This window comes from Pseudorca crassidens, chromosome 2 (assembly GCF_039906515.1).
Source record: "Pseudorca crassidens isolate mPseCra1 chromosome 2, mPseCra1.hap1, whole genome shotgun sequence".
NCBI lineage: Eukaryota > Metazoa > Chordata > Mammalia > Artiodactyla > Delphinidae > Pseudorca > Pseudorca crassidens.
In genome coordinates, this window is record NC_090297.1 from 78051884 (window position 1) to 78071649 (window position 19766).

General features: G+C 38.4%; 1 protein-coding gene across 1 annotated transcript; it reads right to left on the reverse strand.

Annotated features, from left to right (window-relative positions):
• Nucleotides 1-364: 364 nt before the first annotated feature.
• On the reverse strand, nt 365-11501 carry LOC137218953 (guanylate-binding protein 1-like). Its single transcript, XM_067726813.1, has 11 exons — nt 11340-11501; nt 9011-9210; nt 8364-8491; nt 7360-7469; nt 6890-7086; nt 6039-6281; nt 4896-5176; nt 3809-4021; nt 3063-3165; nt 2626-2819; nt 365-1546 (listed from the first exon to the last, which is right to left on the reverse strand). Exons 2-11 carry the CDS (start codon nt 9198-9200, stop codon nt 1430-1432), a joined length of 1776 nt encoding a protein of 591 aa, XP_067582914.1. The 5' UTR covers nt 9201-9210; nt 11340-11501; the 3' UTR covers nt 365-1429.
• Between the last annotated feature and the right edge of the window lie 8265 nt (nt 11502-19766).

Sequence of the window (19766 nt, forward strand, 5' to 3'; positions counted from 1 at the left end):
AGCTGCATGAGCTGCTTGTATATTTTGGAGATTAATCTTTTGTCAGTTGCTGCATTTGCAAATATTTTCTTCCATTCTGAGAGTTGTTTCTGTTATATAAAGCAAGGGTCTGCAAACTATGGCTTCTGAGTGCCACCTGTTTTTGAAAACAATGTATTCTGGGAACACAGCCATGCCCACCCATTTGTGTATCATTAGTGGCTGCTTTATGGCAGAGTTGAGTAGTTGAGTCAGAGACCATATGGCTCACAAAGCCATGAATAGTTACTATCCCATCTTTTACAGAAAAGTTAGCCAACCTTTGCTATATAAATTAGAACCTTATTTTTTTGGTGAAAAACTTAAAAAAATCAGAAATGTAAAGTTCAGTGAAGCATAATTTATTTCCAGATTGAAAATAATTCTTAATTGCTTTAAGAAACTTCAACCACATACCTAGGGCTTTTGACAATTGTGATAAAGTCTATACTAAGTAATACCAAGAGCATTATTTTACTGGTCAAAAAAAGTAAAAACAATGCATATTCTCTTGGGGGAAAATAAGCAGGCTTTCAAGTATGCTTCTTAAGAATTGGGAAAAGATAGCCTAAGCTCTAGGGTTATAAATGATCTAATAATTAATGTAGCTCAGTTTTCTAACATATTATCAGTCATCGTTTCAAGTTCATCTTTGCAAATTATAAATTGCTACAAACACACAATGTACACTTGTCATAATGTTACTATGTTTAGTCCAGGGTCACTTACCTAAAGTTCTAAAGAGTCCCATTACAGTTATAATCTGGGTGAACTGAGCAAGAAGGGAAAGTTTCCTTCTTTAGCCCATTTATTTATGATCCAACTCATACTCATGCTAATGGCTTCTTCCATCTTCCTACAGACATTCTGTAGAGCTTCTAGATCGCTATATAAGGTGATTTGCTTTAGCTTGGAATTCACCAGTAAGTGTTGCCCATTCCCAGTGTCCAGGAATCACATCATTGCTGACAGACTGTGCAGTCTTGAAACAATGGGACACTGTATACTGTCTTCACTAAGAAGCTAGAATGGTTGTCCCTGATATTGGAACTTGTGGTGCACTTGGCCAAACTCATGACCAACTATGTCCCAAGACTTTAACCTAAGACTTTGCTCAGTATCCACTTGTCTAACTTGTAGTCATCTGGAAGAAGAAGCTCCTGGGTGGTACAAGGTTATGATACCTCCTGGGTTGGCACAGAGGTAAAATGCATCTTGTTACTCAGTTTACAGTATTGTGAGGAAGATGGACATGATTTCAATTATAGTACTGCATGCCTTTGCAAATATTTAGTATAATAAAACTGTGAAATCTAAATATTATCAAGTGTGGTGACATTTTTCTTAATTTTAAACTGCTTGAGTAATGCCTCTGATAAGAGTGACCAGGAAAGCTCTAATTTTTAGTTCTTTAGCTTAGGCAACATTGCGTCCTTGGTTTTTGCATCTCCTTCTGGAGATTCTGTATTTCTTTATGAAGTCGTCTGTTCTCTTCTTGGAATCCTTCCTGTAGTAGTCGGCGCTGTTCCTAAAAAAGTACAAATGGAGACTGAATAACGTGTCACATTAAGTAAATCTCTAACTTCTATCTAGTTTCCACATTCATAGATTTTTAAAAAAATATTTAATTTCTTCTTGAAATTTTCTCTACCATTAATTTCATTATACTTTCTCTTGGTCCTTCTAGCTCTGTGATTACTTTTTCTGAGTCTCCTTGAGTCAAGAAGGATTTTGGGCTTATATATCCCAATATGTTGATGAACCTAATTACCAGTATTAATTTTTTTTGTCCCATTAATTGTATATAATCTTTGTCGGCAATCTTAATGAACTGTTTGGCTTCAGATCTTATCTATGCATTGTGATTTTTTTATGTACACACACACAACACAGAAATAAGTGAAGAATTTGCAAAATCTGATACAGTGTCTGAATCTTAGATCAGGGAATTTGATCTAAGCTTCCACAATTTGGTGGCAGGGGGGCAAAGTGCAGGTAAGGGAATCAGGGCCCCAGACAGACCATACTGGCTTTCTGCACTTAATTCCCAGCTCAAAACATACTAGGAGCAGGACAAAGAAAACAGGTAGGAGTGATAGACTGACACAGTGGTGTGAGAGTTGAGTCCTTCTGCTTATGAAGGTTCTCTTCGAGCTAAAATCTGTGACAGAAGAAAAATTCGTGGATTCCTCTAACTGGTGAAGACTGTTCAGATATCTTCCCAAGCATTGTGGCCCTATAAAAATTATTTAGTCTTGTCTGAACCTCTGTTTCGTCTCCTAAGTAATATGGACAGCTCTTGCTTCGTATAGTACTAAGCAAGAGATATGGATAAGACTTTTTTATAATATCTAGGAGATAATAGCTACCATGATTGGCAGATATAGTGGTAATGGACTGGGTGTGACATAACTGCAAATAAAATCTTTTAACAACCAGACATTGTAGGGGCCAGTTCAGGCTGGTAGATAGGGATTGAAAAGTACAAGTGGGCAAGCAAGGTCCTTCTTCTGGGCTTCATGTTCTCACTGCCATGCCAAGTTTGTGAACAGGGCGTGTGGAGAGAAAACAGAATAACAGGAACCTCAAGGTGATACAATTAAATACCTGAAGTTTGAGAGATAGAGTTCTCTCTTGCTCTTGCAGCAACTGGGCCCTATCCCTCTCCATCTTCTCAGTCAGTTGTTTCACATGTTCCTGATAACTCTTTTCTTTCTGTTCCATCATCTGCTGATTCTTTATTTGCATTTCCTCCAGCATTTTTGCAGCAGTCTGTGCAGATTCAGCTTTCACACGTTCCACTGTTAGGAGGAAAAGGAAAAAGAAAAATGAATGTGGGTGACCATGTTACTTCTTTCTTCCATGTACACTTAACCTGTCACTGTTGCTACTGACTGTGTATGCCCTACTCAAAAATGACTTTAGCGAGTAAGAGGCATCTTTTCTCATCTTGCTATGTTTAAGGATCCTAGGCTCACCCAGCCAAATTAATTAGAATTTTTAAGCGCTTTCAAGGCTGTCTAGTCTCTTGACTCGCTGCTCACCTTCAATCAACTTTTCCTTCTCTGAGAGAGTCTGGTCTGTCTGTAGAATTGCAGCAATCACAGGCTCCTTGGACTTCAAATATTCCTGAAGAATTTCTTCAGCCTAGGACCCAGAAAAGAATGGGGTTAGTAATAGGAAATAGCTGTAAGCACTTATTCCTGTTTGCCCACCATCTTGCCCTCTAGGAATTGCTCCTCTTGGTCTTGGCATGCTGGTGGTCAATATTCCCTGTCACTGGGGTGAGCACATGCTCCAGGCTGGCCAAGCATGACAGCTTCCTGAGCAGAATCTTTATAAGAGATTGATATAGATATAAATAGTGATTCTCTGTTCTTTTAGACTGAGGGCTCTAATTTTGGAGCTGTTGGCACTGTGGTCTCATATGGGGTGAACTTGTTGGAGAATGAAGCCATCATTGAGAAAGCAGATCAGAAAAAGGTATGGAGGGAGAATGGGAGGGAGGGAAGTGTGAGGTTGAGGGGAGGAACATGCAGAGAGATAAATGATGACATTATTTGAAATTTTGGATACCTCTGATAATCCAATTTGTAACTCAGTTGTTAATTGAGTGCACTCTTTTGGATGAGCACGTAGGATATATCTGGTATAACAGGCTCCCTGTATGTGTTTATTAAATGAGAGCATGAATGCTGTCGGTCCTGTAATTGCGCATCTGTGTGCAATTCGCTTGGTCATGTTGTTTCAAGGAACACGTCAGCAACTTCCCAGAATCAATTTTGGTTACCTGTATTCCCTTCCTGGGCTCCTGAAGATACTTTTTCTTCAGCTCTTGTATCTTTTCAATGAAGAGGCGATAGCCTCCTCGTTTAGAATAAATCCCCTCTTTCAGACCTTCTTCTAGAGGACTGAAAATATCCTTAAGTAAAGCTGAGCAACGATCTGATGATGCTTTAAGATTCTTGTTACAAAAGTCATCTCGCTTTTTTTCTAGCTGGGCCTTTAATGTAAAAAATAGGAAGTAAAAAGAATAGTGAAAAGATGTTAACTTGACCTCAGAACTTCTGGAAAGTCTTCTCAAAAAAATAAAAATATAAAAGGTCTGTGACCCCCTAGAAGAACTTACAGGCACTCACAACACCATATCCTTCCTGCTGATCCTGACTTTCTACAAAGGTCCCTTTCACCATGGAGGTGACCTTCAGAGCAGAGATTACTAGCTATACACTACACCTTTGGAGATAAACTCCTGCTTTTCAAACTGGACCAGTGATTGCATATGCACTAAATGTGGCTCAACATAAGCCTGCTCATGATAACTAAGGCTAAAATTTTCTTTGTTTTTGGCCAAAATATCCAATCAGCCTGATAACAATGAGCATGTAATTTGATTAGAAGCTCTGATTGTTACTTATATGTATGTAATGAAATTATAGGGCAGAATATTAGTTTATTCATGAAAGAAAAAAGTTTCAATGCACCATAATAAAGTATATCATAGGGCTTGCCTGGTGGCACAGTGGTTGAGGTCCGCCTGCCGATGCAGGGGACACGGGTTCGTGCCCCAGTGCGGGAAGATCCCACATTCCACGGAGCAGCTGGGCCCGTGAGCCATGGCTGCTGAGCCTGCGCGTCCGGAGCCTGAGCTCCGCAACGGGAGAGGCTGCAACAGTGAGAGGCCCACGTACCGCAAAAAAAAGAAAAAAAGTATATCATAATAAAATTGGTTCCTCTTATGATAATAACAAATAGTGTTTGTCACCATTTAAAAGTCTAGTAAAAATTGCTTTTCTCAAAATAAGCACCCATTTCATTTTCTAGTAGTACTTTACTTTCCAAGAGCCTAATCTGTATAAACTTAAGGAAAAAATTACCGCTAAATCCTTTTGAAATAAATGGTCTATATCTTTCCAGGACATCCTCATGAAGACTTCAATGGCCTCCTTCTCAATAGTCCTGTGCAGGTCCAGCAGCTCCTGGAGGGTTTCCGTGGGCAGCTGCAGCTTCTGAGCCATCTGCTGGTCATAGTGGGCAATGGCCTTTTTCACTGCAGCTGTGTTCTCGATCTCAGACAAGGCCAGGACTGCATTCTCCACGCAGGGCAGATCCCCACTACTGATGGCACTGACATAGGTCTGCACCAGGGTTTCTAGACCTACAAATAGAGAACAAATGATGATGTTTATTGTAGGAGGAGTGAGGAAACTTTCTATTCTGTGCAATTCTTATGATGTCTATTACCAACCATTTGCCTTACAGCATCAATGTCCTCAGTATCACCTGAAAACTGGCTACAAATGCAGACTCTCAGCCTCTGCCCCAGTTCAACTGACTTAGACCCTCGTCTTTGGCAAGATCCTCAGGTGGTACATATGCACATCAAAGGTTGAGAACCTCTGTTCTAGATAGCCTAGGCCTGTGTTTATTGAGTACATTTACTTCACCCCCAAGCATTGTTAGGACAGAAACCATATCTCTCTCATTTATGTCTGTATCATCAGCCCTGGTAGGTCCATGGGAAACATTCGATTAATATTTGTGGAACAAATCAAAAGGAGTCCTGCATTTTGTTTATTCTAGCAGAGCATTGTCCAGAAGAACTTTCTGTGATGATGGAAGTATTCTATATGTGCTGTCCAGTGTGGTAGCCACTACACATGTGTCGTGTGAGCCCTTGAGACACAGCTGTGTGATCAGAATGTTAAATTTCTTTAATTTTAATTAGTTTACATTTAAATTTAGATAGCTGCACTTATCTAGTGACAACCATATTGCACAGGGAAGGTCCAGTTTACTAGGACAGTTTTAAGCTTTTAGAGCTATTTTCCTTTGGCCTTTTCTATCTTTCCTCACCTAAGAATTGTGACTAATAAAACCTGTTAGAAGTGTTGGTGACATCTAGAATTTAACACAATAATAGCAGTAGATGTGCATTTTTCAAAGCGGAAGCTAGGTGGATGTTATTACACCATCTTTTCGTGTTAACCGTGAGAGTAAAGACTGGGAAGAGGACTCACGAGGTCCATTGACCTTGATGCCTCCTGAAAGGGTTTTAGTTTTGGAATTTCTAAAGATGTAGGAACAGAAGACTGCAGTTTGTTGCACAAATTCGGGGTCCAGCTTATCATCACACAGTTCCTCAAGCTGGCCCAGTTTCTTCCTATCAGTGGGCCGATCGAAGATAAAGCATTTCTTCTTTGGGAAGAACTTCCGGATACAGAGTCGAGGCAGATTGAAATTTTTATCTTTTTGACTGGTACCTGGAAGAAGATAAAAAGAATTTGCCTAATATAGGGGCTTGCAAACTTTTTCTGTAAAGGGCCAAACAGTAAATACTTTAGGCTTTGCAAGCCAGATGGTCTCTTTTCCAAGTACTCAATTCTACTACTGTAAGCATGAAATCAGCCATAGACAGTCTATAAATGAATGGGCATAGCATGATTCCAATAAAACCTTATTTACAAAATCAGCTGGCAGGCTGGATTGGACATTATTTGCCTGTGAGCCATCCTTTGCCAACCCCTAGACTAGTGCATGGTTCATGCTTTTATTTATTTTCTTCAAATAAATTACCTATTCTACTCCATATTCTTTGGTTAATTACAGCACCACAAGCCCTAAGCAGGGATATAATGTAAGTCTAATCACAGCACAGGGAAAGGTGAAAGAAATGAAACCTATTCTTAAAACAGGGAGAAAATCAAATCAAATCTGTTCATTCAGATAGTACACAAGTGTTAATTCTTAGTAATCGCCCCCTGAGAAGAAATAGAAACTATAAATATAAGAAAACTCTTGATAGAAAACTAAAGAACGATCGTTTTTTAGTGTTTTGTCATCCCATTCACCGATTCTACGTTCCCTTTACCTTTCCTAAGCCTGAGTGAATTCTCCAGGTACTCGTCTGCTGTGATGGATTGTCCATCTGCCTCCAAGTCTAGGGAGAAATCCCTCAGTGTCCATACAAAGTCTGGAAAGAAGCTCACAAAGTCAGCTGAATCCTCAACCCCATCCACATCAGGTGAAGCTTTTGCCCTGATTCTCTCTGTGAGCTCCGTCACATAGCTGAGCAGCAAATTAAGGAAAACTGGCCTAAAAGGGCAGCGCCCGCCACCCTATATTAGTTACATATACAAAACCCTTGTTTCGCCTTTGTTCTTAACCCAAGTATCAATTCTTCAGTAGGTATTGATACGTAGGATTTCCCCCTGCCCTTGAATTATTTTTTATGTTTCTCTTTTTGTGCTTGATTCACAAGGACTCACAGTTAGGCAGCTGTTTTTATTAATACTGGTCTCCCCTCTGACTCTGATGCTGGTTTGAACCCAAAAAAGATACTGAAGTTGGTCCATGGCCTGCTGGTTGATGGTTCCCATACTATTGTACACAAAAGTGCTGCTCAGGAGTATTGCTAGGGCAAATATCCAGGAGTCATTCTGGTTGTCACCCTGGAAATCAGAGTACATTTGGACCAGGATTATTTTTCGTTCTCATGGCACTTTTCAGATCAGCAGTAGTAAAAGGATGCTCATTTAATTAGAGTTTTTTTTTAGACTAACGCCCTATACGAGGAAACCAAATCCAAGCAAAAATGATAGTTAGTAGGACTTGAACTTTGAATAGTTTTCTGATTAGTGTTTTTGGTTTACCCTGATTCTCACTAGACCCTCTTATAATCATTGGTAGATAATTGCAAACAAATAGTCATTGCTTGTGGGCATTCTAAGGCCTTAAATATAATTTAAATGTAAACTTTTCTCTTTATTTTTACAGAACAATTGTCTTAATATAAGGGTAATAATACATGTATCTATCTCACTGAGCAATTGTTGTGCACCTAACACTTTCCATTACTTATCTTTTAAGTATTCAAAACAATACTATGAGGCAAATGTAGATCTATTACATCTGTTTTACAGATAAGAAAGCTGAGGTTAAAAGAGATCAAATAATGTGCTAAGATCATTGAATTACTGACAGACTTTAAATTTAAAGCCAAGGGTATGGGACTTCAGAACCTAAATCCTTAACTAAAGTTCTTTGCAGGATAAGAATCATTATGTTGAATTTATTTGTATTCCCTTTATGCATCTGGGTTAACTGGCTTAGCTTACAGCCTTTTAATAATTAGAATAGTGTCGACTGACCACTATGCTCTTCTCCTAGGATTCTGCCTTATGAATATTTTCCTGACCCCTCATTGCTAAACTGGGTCTCATGGCATGTAAACAGAAATGAAAAGACGTGGTTAAGTGCAAGTTCTTATTTAAAGAAAAATTAAATAGTGTAGAGAATATTCAGACATGAGGGGCTTAGTCCAAATTTGAATCCTCAGTCCTTACCTTCTCCACATCCCCCAGGCCCTCAGTATCAAGCAGAACTAGAGTATGTTCTGGCTTCTTGGGATGAGGCACACACCACATCCAGATGCCCTTCGTGTGAGATTGCACCGTGGAGCCCAGAGAAAAACCTGCAAGGGGGCATGGGGTTAAGAAAGGGTGGAGTTTTAATAGCAGATGGATCTTGAAATTGAGATAATAGTTAACAACATCAAGGTTTAAAGAGACCAATGAAAACATAATCAATATTGATCTTAATTGCAACCAGAAGAAGAGAGAAATTAGAACATTCAGTACAAACTGAAATATTTATTTTACCTTAAAGATCAGTATAAGCTTGATGTTAATCCACATACATTTTAGTAAATGTTTTATTGTTTATTATTATCTGTATTAATTTTCTTTATTACTACCTTACTCCTTCCAGAAAGGCATATTTATACTTTAAAGAGAAAATTAAGGCAAAGTGGTGAGAAAGAGTTGACTCTTATCGTCCAGCACAGAGTAAATAAGAAACCCATCACTGTATTGAAAGTTAGCTTTCAATATTCCTCCCAGGTCTCTAACTTCCTCTCCTCACATCACTGTTCTGCACGCTGGGAGTGTGGTTGGCAGAAGGGACTCGGCTGGGCTTTGCTGGTGCCACTCACCCTTGTTCTTCCCAGCCAGCTTGTTCATCAGGTAGGATTTGCCGGTGCGGTAGAGGCCCACGATAGCCACCACCACAACGGGCTGCTGAATGGCAGACAGGATCTTCAGAGCTTTCGGATTAACCAATAGTCGCCCATTAATGTTCTCGATGAGGCACTCTGGGCCTGACATGTGGGTCTCTGAGGCCATGTTCCCTTGTCTGCAGGGGAAGAGATGGGATGAATTAGAATTTCTGGTCTAAGCAGATCAAGAGTTTTCACAAGGTTATTTTGCATTCAGAAGGAGGAATCATAAAATCCCCCAACATGACCTAGTTTTGTGTCAACAGGGACATAGATGAGGGAAAGACATTTTAGAAAGTTACGGAAGTATTATCAAAGTAGTCCACTAAAAAAATACTGGTATGACAGTGATTTATCAACATTCAATCCCCCTCATGAACAAAATCTTATATTTAGTTTACCATGGAAAACTTTTATTTTGGACTTTCATTTAAAAATTTATACCAGACATTAAATGTAAAATAGAATAAGATTCAGAGAGATTCATTGTACACCCTGGCTATGTGTGAGAAATACAATATTTATTTATTCACTAATTCTTACTATGAATAAAGAATTTCATGAATAAATGTTCATCACTTGATATATGTCTCTGAACAATTTCCGGTGATTTGAAATGTGTTTTTTCTCACTAGTTAGCCTTATTTTTACTGGGATAAGGGTCCACAGAACTTCTCACACTGCTATTCTAGAAGTGGAACTTACTTTAGCAAATTTTATAAAAATATGTGACCTTGTGAAACACGTGGCTAGGGACCCTTCCAAAACCTTGGTATGGGCTTGTGGAAGCAAGGGGCTCTGAAACTTAAAATGTATTAGCTTCAGAATAAATTAGCCTCAAACTAAGTGGGGGTAAAGTGCACATCTGCGAATACTGCATGTTGCTAAAAATCGTATTTGTACGTGTGTGTGTGTGTGTGTGTGTGTGTGTGTGTGTGTATGTGTAAGGGAACAAAAGATAATGAAATAAATATTAAAAGATCAGGAGACAGATCAGGAGAACTAAAGAAGAAAGTTGTTGAAAGAAAATATCTACATTTCCAGCCATGCACTTCCAAGTTTTCTGTTTTCTTCTTTTTTTCCATTTTGTAGAGGAGAAGTAGAAACAGGAAGAGGAGTAGGGGTAAAGAGGGGGGATGGGGATGGAAAAGGGGAGGGGAAGCTGAAAAGAAGAGAGAGGTGTCAGACAAGGTAGGTGATGAATAAGCTAATGCCAAGTCAAGGAATTCAGAGGAAGAGTTTGCAAAAGGCAAGATCCAAACTTCTTGAGAGCACAGAGAGGGCAAAGTAAACAAAGATGCTGCCTTCAGTGCTGCACCACAGTAGATTCTTTAAAGAGGAAGCTTTTTAGTGAAGTAGTGGGGCTGAATTCTGCTCCTAAGGGGTAAGGAGTGAGTTGACCACAAGAAATTGGATCTAGTGAACTTGTGTTACTTCTAAAAGAAGAAGTCCACTTTGAAACAAAGTTCAAATGTAGGACTGAAGAGTATGGTATTTTCATGAATCTACACCTTCCACTTTGGGTTTCAGGATTTTTCTTTTGTCTTTAACAGTGTCATGTAGCTGTTTCCACTGCATCTCATTTACTATTCTTTCCTTCTCATGAAAATAACCTATTTGTTGCCCTTTCAGTTTCTTAGCTGCAGGTACATCAGTATTGAACAAGTTGTATCAAAGACAATGGTAATTTTGGGGCTTCCCTGGTGGCGCAGTGGTTGAGAGTCCGCCTGCCGATGCAGGCGACGCGGGTTCGTGCCCCGGTCCGGGAAGATCCCACATGCCGCGGAGCGGCTGGGCCCGTGAGCCACGGCCGCTGAGCCTGCATGTCCGGAGCCTGTGCTCCGCAACGGGAGAGGCCACAACAGTGAGAGGCCCGCGTACGGCAAAAAAAAAAAAAAAAAAAGACAATGGTAATTTAATTGTGTCCCCAGTCAACACAGACAACATCAGCAAAGAGAAAGACAATCCTAATGCATTTCAAGATCTTAGTTTAGCTCCATGTCCCTGGTGCCTAATTCTACACAAGCACAGTAATGACCCAGGGATGTGCTGCCACCTGATAACACCAAGATTTCATCTGACCTCGTGCCCCACATTAGGCTCAGCTGAAACCTATTTTGATGCTGGTCATTTTTTAGAAAACTAACTAACCCTTAAAAATCCCTTCCCATCCCTGCACTAATCTTAACATGGGCTCCTTTTCCCAGAGCAAGGCTGCTTTAGCACTGGAGACAGAGCTGCTTTGAGGAAAAAGTAGAGTTCTTACCTGTTTTCTTCTCAGTTTAGGTGTAGTGGTTCTGTAACTTCTCTGTCTCTCACTAGATGGTTAGACTTTTATTTCACCCACCCAATGTCATTGGACTCGTGTGATTTCCTGTAAAGACCAGACCGAAGAAGTGAAGCAACCTCTGTAAAAGATTTACAGTAATATGAAACTGAAAGCACTGAAAACAGAACAATGATTCAATAAGCATAAAAGGAAGTTTTGGAAGCTATCCTCTTTGGAGGGAACACGGGTTTGACACTACTTCTCAACTAGAACCTTCACATTAATTTTTTTTGAAAGACATCTTAGAAACAATTTGGTGTTTAAAAAAGTGTCTATTAGATACTTAAATGTAATGGAATGTATCTGGGATTGGGGGTCAGTTTGGGAAACCTAGAAGGAGGAAGCATATTTTTAGTTTTAATTTCTTTAAATAATGGACACACTTACAGTGGACCTGGTTCCTCATTTGTGCATGCTGTAAGTGAGGAAAAGGACACACATTCGTGAACACGCAGCCCCTGGAACTTAATACCCAGTGCACAGGCTGGAAGGGGCTCCATGTGTTACACATGTGTTCCAGGCTCAGTGCTGTCCGTTCTACATGGGTTAAATAACTGATATCTCATAACAAACATTTCCCCACCATTTTATAGAAACTGAGGCACAGAAAGATTTAATGTCTTGTCCCAAATCACAGCACTGTAAATAATCTGAACCGAATCATTCTTGATTCCAAACCCTCTTGTTAAGCCACTTCATTATACTGCCTTTCCATGTTTGCTCAGTGAATAGCAGAAGTAACAGTTTTATTTCTTGATTGCTTTCGAAGAGGTACACATGTTACATGTCTAATTCAATCCTGACTACAGTCATGCAAAATAAGCGGTATTGTCTCCATCTTGCAGGAGGCTTGAGGGAGGGTAAAATAATATGCCTGTTCAGATTCATTAAGGAAGTTATAGAGGTAGGATGCAAATTTGAAACTCTGTTTACCCTTAAACTATGTTTTTTCTCCCCCTGAACAATGTTTCTGAAGGAAGGAATAGGGAAGTGAGGAGAAAGGGAGATATCTATAAGTTTCTCTCCTGATCTCATAGTATAAGTGCATTGCTCCACATCTGGAAGCCAGTGTCTGAAATTTAACAAATAAAGTACACTCCTTTCTTTCCCTCTTTGCCATTATCTTTTGAAGTGTCTCTGAGTAAGCAGCACTTTAACTTGCTTTGAAAAATGTGATTTATCTGGGTCTTTCAGCTGCTGGAACACACCTAGTTTCTTCCTGCCATAGCGGTCTATGTACAATGTACAATTAGGTCTATGTACAATTAGGTCTATGTACAATTGCTATGTACAATGTAGCAATTTTCTGCATCTGGAACTTTCTTACCACTGATCTCGGCAAGATTGGTTCCTTCTTATTCTACTGGTCTCAGCTAAATGGCATCTTCTCACTGAGGTCTTCCATGTAAGTTAATCTCCAACCCATCACCTTTTTTTTTTTTTTTTTTCTTCTTCTTTTTGCGGTACGCGAGCCTCTCACTGTTGTGGCCTCTCCCGTTGCGGAGCACAGGCTCCGGACGCGCAGGCTCAGTAGCCATGGCTCACGGGCCCAGCCACTCCACGGCATGTGGAATCTTCCCGTACCGGGGCACGAACCCGTGTCCCCTGCATCGGGAGGCGGACTCCCAACCACTGCGTCACCAGGGAAGCCCCTTGTTTTTTTTTTTTTACTTTTCCCTATGACTACCTGAAATTCAACTTCATAAAAACAGGGACCTCATGTGTTCACAGGTGTGTGTCTCCAGCAATTAAAACAGAGTTCCGAAGAGAGTATAAGCTCAATGGATATTATGTGTGTCTGAATATAAAATGGCTCCAAATATGAAGGTTACCCCACATTTTTCCAATTTGAAGTGTAGAAGAAATGATAAAATGCCTATGTAAAGTATTTTGTCAATTTAGTTATACTTTTAAAATTATATATCTTATGTATATATAATATTGATATGTTGGTTTTTTCTTACATTTTGTAAAATAACTTTTAAATTGAAATATAGTTGACATACAATATTATATTAGTGTCAGGTGTACTACATAATAATTTGACATGTGCATACATTATGAAATGATCACCACAATAAGTCTGTAACCACCTGTCCTCATACAAAGTTATTAAAATATCACTGACCATATTCCTTATGCTGTATATTACATCCCTGTGGTTTATGCATTGTATAACTAGAGGTATGTACCTCTTAATCCCCTTCACCCTTTTGCCCACCATGGCTGTGTATTTGCAAAAGTGGACTGAAGCACTCTGGTGCTGTAGCCTTATTAACTATACTAACATTCTGATAGGTCATTTTATAAATTAAAAGTCTCTGGCTCTCCTCTACTTTTTCTCATGAGAAAGGGTTTTCTTATGTCAATTAAGGCCAACTTGCAACTATTTTATTGAACACATGACAGTGGAAAGCAAAAGCAAAAATAAACTTAGTTTCTCAGAAATTGACTAGGTGTTAGGAAGCCAGCTCCTTCCTGATTGGTACAGGAAAGAGAAACTGACTCCTAGATACTATTTTTAGTTAATTGCTTTCATTTTGGAGTATGGATTGTTGCTTTATTTAAAACTCTTTTTTAGTCTTTCAGTATTATTGTGCAGTTTTCTATATTTCAGTTCAAATTGTTATGTATATTCTTACATTATTATGTTTCCTTTTTAATTGTGGTTAAAAAACAACATAAATTTTACCATTCTCTTTTAAGTGTACAGATTAACTATACTTACATGTTAATTATATTCCATCATTGTGGAACAAATCTCCAGAGCTTCTTCATCCTACAAAACTGAAACTCTATACCCATCGAACAACTCCCCCTTAACCTTTCACCCTAGCCCTTGACAACCACCATTCTACTTTATGTTTCTGTGAGTTTGACTACCTTACATACCTCATATAAGTGGAATCAGAAGGTACTGATCTTTTTCTAACTGGGTTATTTTTTTAAAATAACGTCTTCATACTTAACCCATGTTGTAGCATGTGACAAGATTTTCCTTTTCTAAGGCTAACATTTTTTAAAATTTTAATTAATTTATTTTTTATACAGCAGGTTTTTACTAGTTATCTGTTTTATACATATTAGTGTATATATGTCAATCCCAATCTCCCAACTCATCCCACACCCTCTCTTTCCCCCCTTGGTGTCCATACGTTTGTCCTCTACATCTGTGTCTCTATTTCTGCCTTGCAAACTGTTTCATCTGTACCATTTTTCTAGATTCCACATATATGTGTTAATATACGATAATTATTTTTCTCTTTTTGACTTACTTCACTCTGTATGACAGACTGTAGGTCCATCCACATCTCTAAAAATGACCCAAGTTCATTCCTTTTTATGGCTAATATTCCATTATATACATTTACCACATCTTCTTTATCCATTCATCTGTAGATGGGCATTTAGGTTCCTTCCATGACCTGGCTATTGTAAATAGTGCTGCAGTGAACATTGGGGTGCATGTGTCTTTTTGAATTATGGTTTTCTCTGGGTATATGCCCAGTAGTGGGATTGCTGGGTCATATGGTAATTCTATTTTTAGTTTTTTAAGGAAGCTCCATACTGTTCTCCATGTGGCTCTGTCAATTTACATTCCCACAAACAGTGCAAGAGGGTTCTCTTTTCTCCAAACCATCTCCAGCATTTGTTGTTTGTAAATTTTCTGATGATGACCATTCTAACTGGTGTGAGGTGATACCTCATGGTAGTTTTGATGTGGATGTCTCTAATGATGAGTGATGGTGAGCATCCTTTCACGTGTTTGTTGGCAATCTGTATATCTTCTTTGTAGAAATGTCTATTTAGGTCTTCCACCCATTTTTGGATTGGGTTGTTTGTTTTTTTGATATTGAGCTAAATGACATGCTTATATATGTTGGAGATGAACCCTTTGTCAGTTGTTTCCTTTGCAAATATCTTCTACCATTTGAAGTTTGTCTTTTAGTGTTGTTTACGTTTTCCTTTGCTGTGCAAAATCTTTTAAGTTTCAATAGGTCCCATTTGTTTATTTTTGTTTTCATTTCCATTTCTCTAGGAAGTCAGTCAAAAAGGATCTTGCTGTGATGTATGTCATAGAGTGTTGTGCCTATGTTTTCCTCTAAGAGTTTTATAGTGTCTGACCTTATATTTAGGTCTTTAATCCATTTTGAGTTTATTTTTTTGTATGGTGTTAGGAAGTCTTCTAATTTCATTCTTTTACATGTAGCTGTCCAGTATTCTCAGCACAACTTATTGAAGAGACTGTCTTTTCTCCATTGAACATCCTTGCCTCCTTTGTCAAACATAAGTTGACCATATGTGCGTGGGTTTAACTCTAGGCTTTATATCCTGCTCCAATTATCCATATTTCAGTTTTTGTGTCAGTACCATACTGTCTTGATTACTGTAGCTTTGTAGTATAGTCTGAAGTCTGGGAACCTGATTCCACCAGCTCCGTTTTTCTTTCCCAAGATTGATTTGGCTATTTGGGTCTTTTGTGTTTCCATACAAATTGCGAAATTTTTTGTACTAGTTCTGTGAAAAGTGCCATTGGTAGTTTGATAGGGATTGCATTGAATCTGTAGATTTTGGGGGGTAGTATAGTCATTTTCACAATGTTGAATCTTCCAATCCAAGAACATGGTATATCTCTCCTTCTGTTTGTACCATCTTTAATTTATTTCATCAGTGTCTTATAGTTTTCTGCATACAGGTCTTTTGTCTCCTTAGGTAGGTTTAATCTTAGGTATTTTATTATTTTTGTTGCAATAGTAAATGGGAGTGTTTCCTTAATTTCTCTTTCTGATTTTTCATTGTTAATGTATAGGAATGCAAGAGATTTCTGTGCATTAATTTTGCATCCTGCTACTTTACCAAATTCATTGATAAGCTCTAGTAGTTTTTTGGCAACATCTATAGGATTCTCTATGTATAGTATCATGTCATCTGCAAACAGTGACAGTTTTATTTCTTTTCCAATTTGGTTTCCTTTTATTTCTTTTTCTTCTCTGATTGCTGTGGCTAAAACTTCCAAAACTATGTTGAATAATAGTGGTGAGAGTGGGCACCCTTGTCTTGTTTCTGATCTTAGAGGAAATGCTTTCAGTTTTTCACCATTGAGAATGATGTTGGCTGTGGGTTTGTCATATATGGCCTTTATTATGTTGGGGTAGGTTTGCTCTATGCCTACTTTCTGGAGAGTTTTTATGAAAAATGGGTGTTGAATTTTGTCAAAAGCTCTTTCTGCATCTATTGAGATTATCATATGGTTTTATGCTTCAATTTGTTAATATGTTGTATCACATTGATTGATTTGTGTATATTGAAGAATCCTTGCATTCCTGGGATAAACCCCAACTGATCATGGTCCTTTTAATGTGCTGTTGTATTCTGTTTGCTAGTCTTTGGTTGAGGATTTTTGCATCTATCTTCATTAGTGATATTGGTCTGTAATTTTCTTTTTTTTGGGACATCTTTGTCTGGTTTTGGTATCAGGGTGATGGTGGCCTCATAGAATGAGTTTGGGAGTGTTTCTCTCTCTGTTATATTTTGGAAGATTTTGAGAAGGAAAGGTTTTAGCTCTTCTCTAAATGTTTGATAGAATTCTCCAGTGTAGACACCTGATCCTGGGCTTTCGTTTGTTGGGAGATTTTTAGTCACAATTTCAATTTCAGTACTTGTGATTGGTCTGCTCATATTTTCTATTTCTTCCTGGTTCAGTCTTAGAAGGTTGTACTTTTCTAAGAATTTGTCCATTTCTCCCAGGCTTTCCATTTTATTGGCATAGAGTTGCTTGTAGTAGTCTCTCATGATCCTTTGTATTTCTGCAGTGTCAGTTGTTATTTCTCCTTTTTCATTTCTAAATCTGTTGATTTGAGTCTTCTCCCTTTTATCGCTGAGGAGTCTGGCTAATGGTTTATCAATTCTGTTTATTTTCTCAGAGAACGATCTTTGCTATTATTTCCTTCATTTCTTTTTCATTTCTTTCAGATCTGATTTCTTTCCTTCTGCTAACTTTGAGGGTTTTTTGTTCTTCTTTCTCTAATTGCTTAAGATGTAAGGTTAGGTTGTTTATTTGGAATTTTCTTGTTTTTGAGGTAGGACTGTATGACTATACTTCCCTCTTAGAACTGTTTCTGCTGCATCCCATAGGTTTTGGGTCATCGTGTTTTCACTGTCATTTGTTTCTAGGTATTTTTTTATTCCCTCTTTGATTTCTTCAGTGATCTCTTGGTTATTTAGTAGCGTATTGTTTAGCCTCCATTTTTTTTTTATTTTTTTACAGTTTTTCCTGTAATTAATATCTAGTCTCTTGGGTTTGTTGTCAAAAGGACACTTGATGCAATTTCGATTTTCTTAAATTTACCAAGGCTTTATTTGTGACCCAAGATATGGTTTATCCTGGAGAATGTTCCATGGGCACTTGAGAAGAAAGTTTATTTTGTTGTTTTTGGATGGAATGCCCTATAAATATCAATTAAGTCCATCTTGTCTAATGTGACATTTAAAGCTTGTGTTTCCTTATTTATTTTCATTTTGGATGATCTGTCCATTGGTGGAAATGAGGTGTCAAAGTCCCCTACTATTACTGTATTACTGTTGATTTCCCCTTTATGGCTGTTAGCATTTGCCTTATGTATTGAGGTGCTCCTATGTTGGGTGCATAAATATTTATAATTGTTATATCTTCTTCTTGGATTGATCCCTTGATCATTATGTAGTGTCCTTCTTTGTCTCTTGTAATAGTCTTTATTTTAAAGTCTATTTTGTCTGATATGAGAATTGCTTCTCCAGCTTTCTTCTGATTTCCATTTGCATGGAATATCTTTTTCCATCCCCTCATTTTCAGTCTGTATGTGTCCCTGGGTCTGAAGTGGGTCTCTTGTAAACAGCATATTTACTGGTCTTGGTTTTGTATCCATTCAGTGAGTCTGTGTCTTTTGGTTGGAGCATTTAATCCATTTACATTTAAGGTAACTATCTATATGTATGTTCCTATTACCATTTTCTTAATTGTTTTGGATTTGTTATTGCTGGTCTTTTCCTTCTTTTGTGTTTCCTACCTAGAGAAGTTCCTTTAGCATTTGTTGTAAAGCTGGTTTGGTGGTGCTGAATTATCTTAGCTTTTCCTTGTCTGTAAAGGTTTTAATTTCTCCATCAAATTCTGAATGAGATCCTTGCTGGATAGAGTAATCTTGGTTGTAAATTTTTCCTTTTCATCACTTTAAATATGTCCTGCCACTCCCTTCTGGCTTGCAGAGTTTCTGCTGAAAGATCAGCTGTTAAGCTTATGGGGATTCCCTTGTGTGTTGTTGCTTTTCCCTTGCTTCTTTTAATATTTTTTCTTTGTATTTAATTTTTGATAGTTTGATTAATATGTGTCTTGGCATGTTTCTCCTTGGATTTATCCTGTATGGGACTCTCTGTGCTTCCTGGACTTGATTGACTATTTCCTATCCCATGTTAGGGAAATTTTCAATTATAGTCCTTCAAATATTTTCTTAGACACTTTCTTTTTCTCTTCTTATTCTGGGACTGCTATAATCTGAATGTTGGTGCATTTAATGTTGCCCCAGATGTCTCTGAGACTGTCCTCAATTCTTTTCATTCTTTTTTCTTTATTCTGCTCTGTGGTAGTTATTTTCACTATTTTATCTTCCAGGTTACTTAACCATTCTTCTGTCTCAGTTATTCTGCTACATTGATTCCTTCTAGAGAATTTTTAATTCCATTTACTATGTTGTTCATCATTCTTTGTTTGCTCTTTAGTTCTTCTAGGTCATTGTTAAACGTTTCTTGTATTTTTTCCATTCTATTTCTGAGATTTTGGATCATCTTTACTATCATTACTCTGAATTCTTTTTCAGGTAGACTGCCTATTTCCTCATTTGTGTGGTCTGGTGGGTTTTTACCTTGCTTCTTCATCTGCTGCATAATTCTCTGTCTTCTCATTTTGTTTCACTTACTGTGTTTGGGGTCTGCTTTTCACAGTCTATGGGTTCGTAGTTCCCATTGTTTTTAGTGTCTGCCCCCAGTGGGTGAGGTTGGTTCAGTGACTTGTGTAGGCTTCCTGGTGGGGGGGACTGGTGCCTGTGTTTTGGTAGGTGGAGCTGGATCTTGTCTTTCTGGTGGGCAGGGCTGCATCTGATGGTGTGTTTTGGGGTGTCTGTGAACGTAGTATGATTTTAGGCAGCCTCTCTGCTAATGGGTGGGTTTGTGTTCCTGTCTTGCTAGTTGTTTGGCATGGGGTGTCCAGCAGTGGAGCTTGCTGGTTGTTTGGTGGAGCTGGGTCTTAGCATTGAGATGGAGATCTCTGGGAGAGCTCTCGCCAATTGATATTAAGTGGGGCCGGGAGGTCTCTGGTGGTCCAATGTCCTGAAT